This window comes from Nematolebias whitei, chromosome 8 (assembly GCF_014905685.2).
Source record: "Nematolebias whitei isolate Nwh7 chromosome 8, NemWhi1, whole genome shotgun sequence".
Lineage (NCBI taxonomy): Eukaryota > Metazoa > Chordata > Actinopteri > Cyprinodontiformes > Rivulidae > Nematolebias > Nematolebias whitei.
In genome coordinates, this window is record NC_056505.1 from 28,492,396 (window position 1) to 28,505,775 (window position 13,380).

At 40.1% G+C, this 13,380-nt stretch overlaps 1 protein-coding gene and 1 non-coding gene across 3 annotated transcripts; both read right to left on the reverse strand.

Moving 5' to 3' along the window:
• Positions 1-6,008: 6,008 nt before the first annotated feature.
• LOC119414028 (serpin A3-4) lies at positions 6,009-7,967 on the reverse strand. 2 transcript variants are annotated; one of them, XM_037681140.1, is made up of 6 exons: positions 7,888-7,967; positions 7,029-7,653; positions 6,875-6,945; positions 6,587-6,777; positions 6,319-6,463; positions 6,009-6,246 (listed from the first exon to the last, which is right to left on the reverse strand). In XM_037681140.1, exons 1-6 carry the CDS (start codon positions 7,888-7,890, stop codon positions 6,064-6,066), a joined length of 1,218 nt encoding a protein of 405 aa, XP_037537068.1. In that variant the 5' UTR covers positions 7,891-7,967; the 3' UTR covers positions 6,009-6,063. The 2 variants fall into 2 exon arrangements, with proteins under 2 accessions (XP_037537068.1, XP_037537069.1); XM_037681141.1 differs by having other exon boundaries at positions 7,029-7,661; positions 7,889-7,958.
• A 4,822-nt stretch (positions 7,968-12,789) lies between these two features.
• On the reverse strand, positions 12,790-12,863 carry trnat-ugu. The gene has a single exon. It is a non-coding gene; the product is annotated as a tRNA-Thr (tRNA).
• Between the last annotated feature and the right edge of the window lie 517 nt (positions 12,864-13,380).

A 13,380-nucleotide genomic window follows, 5' to 3' on the forward strand; every position in this document is an offset into this window, starting at 1 on the left:
GGGTGGGGGGGGGGGGGGTGTCCTCATGACTCAATGAGACTACCTATATAAATAAAAGTTTAAAAAATTTGACCGATGAAATTACCAAACAGGTCACAGTGGACCAATGAAACGCAGAGTGGAAGAGAGAACGGGCCCTCCCTGGCAGCACAACAAATTATTCGCACTCGAAATCAGTGTGAATCATGTATTAACGTGACACTTGAAGTTCGGTGGGAGGCTTGGATGACTGGCTAGAAATTGTTTCCCAAAACTGGCGGCAAAGAGCAACTTCTGCTCCAGTCTGCCAGTGGATCCTGACAGAGAAGCAGCTTTTAAAAACCCTCTGAGGAAGATGAAGACAGCGATCAATCACTTCCTGGTAGGCTACTGTATTTAAAAAAATTTTTAACCAGCCGTGTTACAGACACTGTTCAGAAAAAAAACATTTACTGTACATCCTGATTCATGCTCAATAATCCAGGTAGAAAAATAAAAAAAAAAGTTAAATCTGGTCCTCTGGACATTCAAAGCAAAACAACAACAATAAATAAATAAATAAATAAATAAATAAATAAATAAATAAATAAATAAATAAATAAATAAAAATGTGGGGCAGCACAGTGACGCAACTGGTAGAGCTGCTGCCTCTCAGCGAGCAGGTCCCTGGTTCAAACCCCGGTCCAGGGGCCTTTCTGGGTGGAGTTTGCATGTTCTCTCCGTGCATGCGTGGGTTTTCTCCGGGTGCACCGGTTTCCTCCCACAGACCAAAAACATGCATGTTAGGCTGATTGGTAACTCGAAATTGTCCCTAGGTGTGAATGAGAGAGTGAATGTTTGTTTGTCTCGTTTGTCTCTATGTGGCCCTTTGATGGACTTGCGACCCGTCCAGGGTGTACCCCTCGCACAGTGATTGCTGGACATGGGCGCCAGCGACCCCCGTGACCCAAAATGGAATAAGCAGGTAAAGATAATGGATGAATAAAAATGTAGAAAAGTTTCGTCTCTCATTCGAGAGACTTCCTCAGTCTGAGGTGCTGTATTCAGCTCAGTCTCTTAAATAGCACCTTCTCAGAGTGGATCAACCAGTTTGCTGCTGACAACCAAAACCAGCTGATCACATGCTCAAGAAGGACCATCAGCCTAACAATGGATCATTAGCACACTGATGGCTGTTTACTGTTCACAGAGGGCTGAGTGATACTAGCAATCACAGCATTGTAAGAGGGGGACAGTTGAACCCGGAGGCCTCCACCCCTGTTTAATGATGGACGATTTCTTTTCACAAAGATGGCCTCCTTTACTCCTCTCTCAAACCATCGTTCCTCTCTATCCAGGATGTGTATATACTGTACATATTTGTGTATGTTACAGATACGTATTTAGTAAAAAATAAAAAATATATATTTCTGTGTAAATGTCTCACATTACAACATGGACACCCGCAGCATACACAAGTGCAGCCTATATATGTACAAAATTATTATTATTGTTTAAATTTAGTGGGCGTGGCTTATATTTGGGTGTGCTCAATAGTCCAGAAATTACAGTAATTTAAACCAAAGTTCAAAACTTTGCAATCTTCTCGTTTTTGTTGCAAAAAAACAGTGCTTCTGTTGCACTGTTAGTTGTTTTAGTGTTACTCATAGATATGCAGCAGATCTTTTTAATCAGGCTGATGTTGCCTGAGGAACTGAAACAGGTCATCTTTCCTTAAGTTAAACATTTTCGCATGGTTGCATTCATTTTCTTCATTTTCTCAATACATTGATTACGTTAGCTGGTGTTTTTTAATACCACATAACTGCAGTGTCAAACTGTAGGTGACAGCAGTGCACCTCTTTCAGTTGAATCTGCTTTCTCTCCTACAATAAGTGTAGTGGGTGTGAGTGAGGGAGAATGAAGGATGCTTTCTCCTCACCTTACTATGTTTATTTGCTTTTGTTAAAATTGGGGACACCAGGTCAGTTTACAGACCTATAACAGGTTATCCTGATGCATGCTCATCTTTCTTTACGTGCATTCCTGTTGATGATGCAGTAGAGGTGATCAGTTTAAGATTAAAATCAGACACCACTCTGAGCAGCAGGACCACGCTTTCCACAGAACAACTGTGTCAACTCTTGAAACTGTGCCTACAGTCAACCTACTTCACATATGGGGAGCAATATTATAGGCAGAAACATGGGTGTGCTATGGGGTCTCCAGTTTCTCTTGTTGTTGCCAACCTGTACATGGAGGAGGTAGAAAAGAGAGCCTTGACGTCCTTTTCAGGGACACCACCAAGTCATTGGTTCAGGTATGTTGACGACACCTGGGTTAAAATTAAATCTCAGGAAGTCCAACATTTTACTGATCACATCAACTCTGTGGATAAATACATCAAGTTCACAAGAGAAGATGTAAAAAATGACAAGTTGGCTTTCTTGGACTGTGAGGTCTCAGTCTCTGATAGAGGACTTTTGCAAACCGAGGTGTACCGCAAACCCATCCACACAGACCAGTATTTGCAGTTTGACTCCCATCACCCTTTGGAGCACAAGTTAGGAGTAATCAGGACTCTGTATCACAGAGCAGACAGCGTCCCCACTAGCTCAGGAGCCAGGCAGAAGGAGAAATCCTACACAAAACAGGCTCTAGAGCAATGTGGATATCCTAACTGGGCCTTCCTGAAAGCAGAGAAGAAACCCAAACAGGACTCCAGTCAGCCATCAGGTGAAAAGGAGGAACCCAGACCCAGACCAGTGGTCATTCCGTATGTTGAGGGAGTATCAGAGAAATTGAGACGTTTATTTTCTAAACATAACGTCCCAGTGGCTTTTAAACCCCAAAATACATTACGGCAAAGATTGGTTCATCCCAAAGATCCAGTCCCCCGGCACAAACAGAGTAATGTTGTGTATGCTGTTCAGTGTCAGGAGGGCTGTGATCAGTCTTACATCGGGGAAACAAAACAGCCACTGGCCAAAAGGATGGCCCAGCACAGAAGATCAACATCATCAGGCCAGGACTCTGCGGTCTACACTCATCTCCAGGCCAGCGGTCACTCTTTCAAGGATGAAGATGTTCACATCCTGGACAGAGAGGAACGATGGTTTGAGAGAGGAGTAAAGGAGGCCATCTTTGTGAAAAGAAATCGTCCATCGTTAAACAGGGGTGGAGGCCTCCGTGTTCAACTGTCCCCCTCTTACAATGCTGTGATTGCTAGTATCACTCAGTCCTCTGTGAACAGTAAACAGCCATCAGTGTGCTAATGATCCATTGTTAGGCTGATGGTCCTTCTTGAGCATGTGATCAGTTGGTTTTGGTTGTCAGCAGCAAAACTGGTTGATCCACTCTGAGAAGGTGCTATTTAAGAGACTGAGCTGAATACAGCAGCTCAGACTGAGGAAGTCTCTTGGATGAGAGACGAAACGTTTCTACATTTTTTTTTTTGCTTTGTTTTGTTTTTTGTTTTTTTGAATGTCCAGAGGACCAGATTGAACTTTCTTGGATATAACAGGTTAGTTTGTTCAGTCAACCTTCTATAATCAGAACTCAGTCACTGAAGTAAAATTAGTTAATTACGGGGATTTCTTTACAATAACAAATACAGTATTTACCCAAATGAGGGGTAAACCAAACATGCCTTTGAAATGTTATTGCTAAAATAATTATTCAAATATGGAACATGAACAATGAGAACAACATTTTTGTTTTTGTTTTTTAATACCATTTTCTTTCATTTGTTTTTCTATGCTTTTTATGATTGTCTACTGATGTCATCACTCTTTGTTAAAATCAGGTCTCTCTTGTAAATGAGTCCCTGAGGCTCAATGAGATTTACCTGTATAAATAAAAGTTGAATGAACAACTAGAAAGTTCTTGAAGAAACTTTGACGGGGACTCCTACGCTACGCTCTGTCTGTTTTTCAAAATAAGACTGGACATGACACACAACTGGCTGATTGATGGATAAGCCGAACGATCGGCATGAAATTTTTATTTAAAATAAATTACTTCAAATTATTTAGCACCTCCTGCACCTTTGTGCAACCCATACTGCAGGATAAACTTCCTGCTGCAGCTGATCAGCTGTTCACTATACAGGGGAGAAGTGGGCGTGGCCAAGAGCACTTGCAGGTAGCAGGTACTGGTCATAAAATTAGATCATGAAAAGTTGATTTATTTCAGTAATGCCATTCAAAAAGTGAAACTTGTATATTATATTCATTCATTACACACAGACTGATATATTTTAAATGTTTCTTTTAATGTTGATGATTATAACTGACAACTAATGAAAACCCTAAATTCTCCATCTTAGAAAATTAGAATATTGTGAAAAGGCACTGAAGACACCTGGTGCCACACTCTAATCAGCGAATTAACTCAAAACACTTTCAAAGGCTTTTAAATGGTCTCAGTCTAGTTCTGTAGGCTACACAATCATGAGGAAGACTGCTGACTTGACAGTTGTCCAAAATACGACCATTAACACCTTGCACAAGGAAGGCAAGACACAAAAAGGTCATTGCTAAAGAGGCTGGCTGTTCACAGAGCTGTGTCCAAGCACATTAATAGAGGTGAAGGGAAGGAAACAATGTGGTAGAAAAAAAAAAAGTGTACAAGCAATAGAGATAACCGTACCCTGGAGAGGATTGTGAAAAAAACCCATTCCAAAATGTGGGGGAGATTCACAAAGAGTGGACCACAGCTGGAGTTGGTGCTTCAAGAACCACCACACAGACCAGTGGTTAATTTGAACTGGATCCTGCTGAAACAAGACCCAGGAACTCATTTAGACTGCTCAGATCCAGCAACTCAAATCTCCGCCCCTTAAAGTTCAAAGTCATTGCGTATTTTTATTTTGTTTATCAATGAGAGGAAACGCTGCCCATGGAGTGGATGTTCCGGCCGCGCACACGCTCCTGCCCAGCAGAGACTCAGACTGCATGTCCCGTGGGGAGTGTCTTCATCCACCTTCTGCTGTGCACCCTTCAGACAGTGCACGTTTTACAAGTCTCCAGTTCTGCACGACATGCACACAACTGCTGTGTCAGAACTGCATACATTACCGCAGTGCATAACATTTCAGACATAAGCTTACAATAAAAGAGTGCAACATTTGACGTGTATATTCACATTGCATCACGTATCAAAACAACGGCACTAATTTGTCAAGAAAAAGAGCTATCAAAATGTAGAAGACATTTAAAATAAATGGATTGTTCTTAGCTGGACAACAGAATTGAAGCACCTGAAAGCATTGGTAATTGAGATTGGAGCAGAACGTGCAGGACTGAATTCAGCAGCGTTAGGTTTGGACAATAAAGTGCATGTATGTGGTGGTTAGAACGCTTGACAGAATCTGAGCTGCATTCACACACAGGTTTGTTTTGCTATCTTTATGGGGCCTTTGCATTGACTTTTATTCATTTTTCATTCATTTCTATAACCTAACCATTACCAGTACATACCCAACCCTAAACCTAACACATCCTCAATTCACACCTTAGTCCTAAACCTAGCCCCTAACCCACCAACGGGACTTCTTATGGGGCCCGGGCTTTGGGCCCCATAAGGAGCAGTTGGTCCCCACAATGCAGTACAAGTTGGAAAAATGGGCCTCACAAAGTAGCATAAAGGACACACACACACACACACTCACGTTAGTTGTCGCTCTCTAAAAAAGTAATTAATTAAATCTATATTGGTCATCTCACTGAACCTCAAGGACTCATTTGCAAGAGAGACCTGATTTTAATTAAGTGTTTACAGATGTTAACCTGTATAACATCTACAAAATGCAGGAAATGGCATCTTATTCCAAATTTTCTGGAGAGGATCCATGGAGTTGAGATTTATTAGCTGTGGCAGCCATCTACAATATTGGCGACTACAAAATTAAAGCCAACAATTACATAAGTTTTATTACAATCTACGTTTTGGTGGAAATACTTTGACATACTGAAGCAAGTGCCAACTAGCAATACAAAGACATCTATACAATAATGACTGAACCTTCTGTGTATGCAAAGACCAGACCATTTCCTTTTAATGTAATGTTTATTACAACTGTGCTTGACCACAAAAGTTTTTCCTTCAGAGGTTTGGGTTGGAAATCTTGCCCATGAAAAGTATGGTCTCTGTACTTCGTTCAACAATCATCAACATGAAAGGACTATTGAACTTCAAATCTGGCATCAAGCAAGCAGATTCAAAGATGGCAATTTCTTTAGCAGTGGCTCCGGCCTCGTCAACATCCAGGGCAGCTCGGTGCACAACCTAACAACAGAGTGAGTTCAAATGTGGACAGAAGAGAATATAAATTTTGAAATTGTATATTTTATGTCATACCTCTGATACACTCAGGTTCTGCACTTCAGAAATACCACTCAGATTTGCATGATCAAACATGTCAGTCATTCCCATTTCCTTCAGCACATCATTCAGGGTGTAGGAAGTCTTGATGGAAAACTTGGGAATATAAATGCCACACTCACTAAAAAAAAAAAAAATAATAATTTGAAGGGGAAAAAAAAAAAAAAAAAAGTTAGGGGACATTGAGCAAGTTAAAGCAAACTTAAAAAAAAAAAAAAAAAGTAAGAGCAGTGTATGCAATTACCTAGACTCCGTCACATTCAGCCATTTATCAACGTGAGTGGGACTGATCATGTTCTCCAGAGTAGTCATATTATCAGGCATCAACAGCAGCATGGTGAAGGAGTTGTTGAAGGGAAGGTTGAGGACAAATGTGCTAATTTCTTCATCAAAAGTATAAAAATATTCTTCTACTTTCATCATCTGGACTGAAACCTGGAAAATAAGTTTGTAAACAAGGCACCGCATATCCATTACAAGCACCAACATTTACACATACAAACATTATATCCAGCATAGTGCAATTTCAAACCTTTTCATTTTCATCCACGTTGAATTCATCCAACTTTGTCAGGGCAGGATCAAACCCAATCACCCACTTTGCTGTTTGAAAGGGAGCAGAAACAAGGACTTCTTTGAGGCAATGCAAAAAATATTAAAATCTTATTTCATGATAAGCTTATTACCTTTGTAGTAAATGTAGCTAAGGACATACAAGACTGTGCTTGGATCCAGGCTGTCAACCACCTTGTTAATCGTTCCATTGGTCTTATCTGAAACGTACTTATTGATGGTACTGGCAGCATCAATGGGTTTAGTGAAATCAACACTGCGGTAGTCAGCGATTTTAAACTGATTCAAGACATCCAGGAACTCAGGCTGAGGCTTGAACAGGTCGTCTACAAACACAGTAGTACCTGCAGTGAGGGCTTCATTTGCCTGTTTGCTGTTCACAATGTCACAAATTGGTTCCTCTACATCAGTTTGGGACAGTTGCGAGCTGTTCAACCCCAGAACATTTAAAATCTGTTGGTGGGTCTCTCCTCGTGCCCCTACAGACAAATCAGCCAAGGCCACAAATACAGCAATAGGTGAGAAGAAGATGTTTTTGCCTTGATAGTCAGAAAGTTCTGATAATTCCCTGTACAGGTGGAAGGCAAATTCATTGTTGGCCGATATCATCATTGCTGTTCCACTGAGGAAGCGCTCCACGGTAGTGTTTTGGACATGACAAAAATAGTGATGACCTTTTCCTACACAGACCACTGCTGACAAGACCCAGAGAATCGCAGCTGCACGAATCATGATGATCTGAGAACGGTGCAAAAGTGCAGTGTTTATTTGGGTTACATTGCATTTGACAGCAATACTTATGTATCAAGCTATAGAAAACAGACAAGGATCTAATTATCTAATATATATATATATTTTTTTTTTTTTTTTTTTTTTTCTTCTGGCTTTCATTCATTGTTTGTTTGTTTGTTTGTTTGTTTGTTTTTTCTATAAAACATACATTTTTGGGGAAAAAAAATCCAAACATCTTACCATTAACCAGGCCAAACGTGGAGCTGATGAAGAGATGAGCAAACAAGACCCTACTTATAAAAACACCCAGTAACTCTTCCAACCAGACACAGGTGAAAAACATCAAGACAATCAAAGGCAGAACAGCTGGGGCCATGAAACAGGAATCTTCTTCTTCTTTTTTATGTGGGTTGGCAAGCAATGTTTAGATGTGCATTACCGCCGTCTGCTGGAATGGAGTGGGGATCGGGACGCTAAAATATTACACAGGTTGTTTTAACAAAGAAACAAAAAAAAACACCTATATTCTCTCTATTATTTTCATCTTCTTAAGGTAGCTTAACAAAAAACAATATATTCAGAAGTGGAACGTTTATCCAAAAGGTCTTGCATAATCAATTGTAATTTGTTGACCTGTTGTCTACGTGCCAGTTCCCTTCTCTCAACTGAATATTTGAGACAGAACAATAAAACATGTTTCACTGTTTCTTCTTGAATACAACACATTTTCCTGTAGGATGTTTTCCCATTTTAAATAAAGTACTGTTTAACCTTGTATGGCCAAAACATAATCTGGATATGACTGTTTCCTCCTTTCTATTTCGTCCTGTTCTCCTCATTACACCAACTTGCCTTTGAATGTTATAAAGCCACCTGCCAGTTCTTTCTTCTTCCCACTGTTTCTGCCATCTTTCCTTCACCTTTTGTTTAATAACTGATTTGATTTCTCCTTTACTGATTGATACCTATATATCAATGTAACTATTTTTTGTTGCTTGTTTTGCATATTTATCTGCCAACTCATTTCCTTTTATTCCTATATGTGACAGTGTCCATATAAAACGTAACTGATAAACCCATCGCTTGAATTCTATAAACTAATAATTGAATTTCTAATAAAAGGTCAGGTCTGCTGTCTGAATGATTGTTTTTCAATGAATATAATGAAGAACTTGAATCAGAACATATTATACTTCTTAATGGACGAACTTCCTCAATCCATCCCATAGCTAAAATGATTCCCATCATCTCTCCTGTGTAGACCAAGACTCCATCAGTAACTCTTTTACCTGTTTTGAAACTGAACTCTGGAACCATGAATGAAACCCCGTTACTGTTATTTGAGTTTTTTGATGCATCCTTATAAATCTGAACATATACATAATACTTACTATCTAAATATGCTTGTATTTAATGAGGATCTGAAATGTTTTCTTTTTTACGATTTTCCAACAAAGTGAGATCAACATCACTTAGTTAAAAGAGATGGGTGAACTGGAGACTGAGGAACTGTTTAACTAATATCTATGTGAGATATATCTAAATCTTTTATAATGTTTTCTACAGTCCAGACAAAGGAATTAAATTTATTTTTCTCTTTTTCCCAGCTAGGTTTTAAAATCTCTTGCCTTGGATGATTTTCATTATGATCTTTTAAGTGACACCAATAAGTTGAAAGTATTTGTAATCTTTCATTGACCCTTTATTTATCCAGGTAGTCTCATTGAGCCACGAGAACTCATTTTCAAGAGAGACCTGTTTAGGGAGCAGATGGTGGGGGTTAAGGGCCTTGCTCATGGACCCAGAGTGGGGAGAATGAGGGTAGAGGCAGGTGTGTAAGGCAAGCCCTTTTAACATAGCCATAGCCTCTTCATTAGTGCCCAGAGCCTTTGAGACAAGACTGAAGTCAAAGAAAAACCAGCAAGAATTTAGTTTCTAAGACTCAGAAACCTGAAATTTATACAATTTACTGACATATAGGAGATTCTTTTGATGCAATTATTTCAAACTAACGTGCCATTTTCCCCACTTCTGATGCTTCAAGTACAGCTTTCCAGAACAATCTTTGACCTGACCCTTATTTTTCCTGGTCCTTTGTCTTTGTGGCAGATGCTGAACACAGTAACTTGATGGGCTCTAATAATATCATAATAATAATAATGTGTTATCATTGTATGTTCCCATGCAATGGTGAAATTGGATCTCTGCATTTAACCCATCCACCCCCAGGTGGTGCAGTTGGCAACAGATAAGGTGTGCTGCTCAGAGACACCACGGGAAATGCAATGACTGGGGATTGAACCTGGAACTTTCAGGTCCCGAGTTAGCTGCCCAGCCTCTACCCTATCTCGGCCCCCAAGCTAGCAACCCTGTCTGTCTAATCCAGGGGTGTCCAAATCTTTGAGGGCCACTACCCTGCATACCGTTAGATGCATTTTTGCTCCAACACACCTGATTTGATTCAGTGGGTGATTAACAGGACGAAGTCGAATTTCCAACATTGAATCTTTTATAGAGATAGAGGTTCCAACCTAGACCAGGACACAGAACTACAGGCCACGAAACGACTCGTCATGGACAGAAGGACCAGCTGAACCATGGATCCACCTCCAGCACAGATAAGTTTCTCTATTTTCATCAAACTAGCTTTCAAACCGTCCAAAGGCACAAGCACAGACTGAAGTCTTCATCAGTTGTGAGTAAACGGATTCAGTTCAATTCATTTTATTTATATAGCACCAATTCACAACAAATTCGTCTCAGGGCACTTTACAGGAACATTCACATACATAGAAAAGACAATTAGTAAAGTTTATCTAAGGAAGTAACAGACTGGTTGAATCTTCACATCATTGCAGTCTCCCATCCTAAGCAAGCACAATGACAACAGTGGAAAGGAAAAACTCTCTTTTAACTGGAAGAAACCTCCAGCAGAACCAGAGTCAGGACAAGTGGCCATCTGCTTTGACCAACTGGGTTTGAGAGGACAGGAAGTAGAGGCAAACAAACACAGAATGGCAGGTCCAGATGTAGGTGCACGTGTACCTGAAAGACAAAAACACATCAAGGATAGAAAAAAAAATACAAATACAAAACGGGTCGCGCAGAGTAAGTGTATTATGAAATTTCTTATACAAGGTTCGTGAACGGTCGGCCCCGATAATTCACACGACAGGAAATAAATCAAAGGAGACTGTTACTGCTAGAAATAATAGTGTCATTTATTAATCTGCCACAGAAAAACAGCCAAGCAAAAAACATGTACACTCGTACACTCTTAACACACAAATTGATATGAAAGTCCCTCACCGTGACACGTGGTCGGGAAGCCTTTCGACCCGAGTGACAGGAATCACACCAACACAGGATGCTGGGCACCGCGCGCGCTGGCCCTCAGCAAGACTTCAAGACTTCCCTTGCCTGTCACACCTCCTATATACCTCTCCCTGACCGGATCGCGTGAGAGCAGTGAAAAACAAGTTTGATGGTTGTCAGGAGGACAGATCTCATTAAAACATGTTTTCCATCATCAAAGCAGTCTGTGCAACAGAGCGATGGCTCATAAAAACATGTCCTTCCAGTAACGGAGCGCCGTGACCGCAAAGCGGGCCAAAGCTCTACGGCCAAAAGCACTCCTAATGCTTATTAAAGCATTCCTAGAGAGGATACACTGCCCCCTTCGTCCCTCTGCTAACCATCAAAGAGTGTCTAAATATTATAAGTAACACACACACAAAGTATATGTTTGAATAGGCATAAAGGCGACTTAACACCTTATAAAACATATTTTTATATCATTCCACCCTTTGCTTTTATGGCATGTAAAACATAATATGAAAATCACTCTCCTGAAATTGAAATTGTTCTGGGAATAACCTCATAACTTTATCCTGAATAAACTCACTCTTAAAGTTAAGAAAATCCAGATGAGTTTCAAACCCCTGGAACGTTTGATTTATTACATTCCCACTGACACGATCATTGTAAATCAAAACACCTGGTAGGTGTTCAGGTTCGAGTGTGATTATAGTTTTTTCCCTACCAAACCATGTACCAAGCTGTATTATAAATTTCCTGATTAATTTTTTTTTAACCCTCCTAATATAAAAACAAGTTCCCAAAATATGCTGGGTGTCTGAGAGATGAAAAGCTGGTTTTCTCAAAGAAAATCTGCACAGAACAAATCATGTGCGTGATGCTAATCCAGATGTTCACTAGAGACCAGAAGTAAAACAATAATCCAGGCCTGCAGGGGAAAAAAAGCACAAAAATGCTAACATTTACTAACGAGTTGATGGTCAGTAATCACCCATGCGATGGTACCATCCAGAGTCATGTGACACATAGCTGACGCTAGGACACAAAATTAAAACAGTTGGGGTGAGATAAGTTGGAGTCAAGGAGTGAGAAAAGATACAAACCCACAGCTTCACCTGGAGGAAATGGGAAAAACAGGCCTGATGTAGGCAGGAAGTTCCTGCAGGGAGTCACCTTCAAAAGGGCTACAGCTAGCTGCTGCTGCTTCTTATGCAAATACAGCAGTCAACATAAATATCTGTGTAATTCAAATTTGACAATAATGAAAATGTTTACAAAACAGCTTTCATGCGCACCATAAAAGGCTTTCAGGGTAATCCAGACTACCAATCAACAGGTAAGATATTTTTTGTTCATAACCTTTCCAAGAGAACACCACTTTAACAGACCTGAACTATCTTTGTTTTAAAACTAATTTGCAGTTTATCATTTAGTGATGAAGAAAAGCTGCTGCAGCTCTGACTGAACCCGAGCTCGAAGCGTCTGAAACATGGACTAGAATTAAACCCCAGCTGTTTGCTTTTCATCCAAACGTTTATTTCTTCATGTTGCAGCGTTTTTATTCCTTTACACACAGCAGTGGGGACAGTTCACAAAATCACCCAGATATAAACCAGTCTGATGTTCTGAAGTTCCTCCAGTAGGGGGAGATGTAGTGGTGTCTGATTTTAACCTTAAACAGACCACCTCTACTGCCTCATCAACAGGAATGCACGTAAAGACAAACACTGACTTTTGTCAGGTTAAACTATGGTTTTACAAAGTTTTGGAGTTTTCAAACATATGTTTGTGGGTTCAGCAGGAAAACAAATGTTATTGTCAATCAGACACCACTGGGATTTGAACCCAGAATCTTCAGTTTACAAAACTGACACTTTGACCCTCTAAGCTATAGTGCCTTTGATTTATTGTACAAATGGTTGAAACATACATTTTATGCCCGGAAAAAAAAAACATTTACTTGTCCTGGTCCTATATCTGTTGTACGGAGACGAGTGCAGATTTTCTGGAACAGTTGGTCAAATTTGATTATTTTTATTATTTTTTTGGATGGGGTGAAACCGGAGTGCCCGGAGAAAACCCATTTACTTGTCCTGGTTCTATATCTGTTGTACAGAGACGAGTGCAGATTTTCTGGAACAGTTGGTCAAATTTGATTATTTTTATTGTTTTTGTGGGGTGGGATGAAACCGGAGTGCCCAGAAAAAACCCATGTTTGCCCACAGAAACCCGTTTACTTGTCCTGGTCCTGTATCTGTTGTAGGAAGACGAGTGCAGATTTTCTGGATCAACTGTGTAGTGAACTAGGCCTGAAGGTCAAAACCTTGACCTAAGGACCATATGGGGCAGAACTTGTCATTTCATTGATTTGCATCCAGAAATACAGGTTGACCCATCCTGAGACTTTCTTTCTTA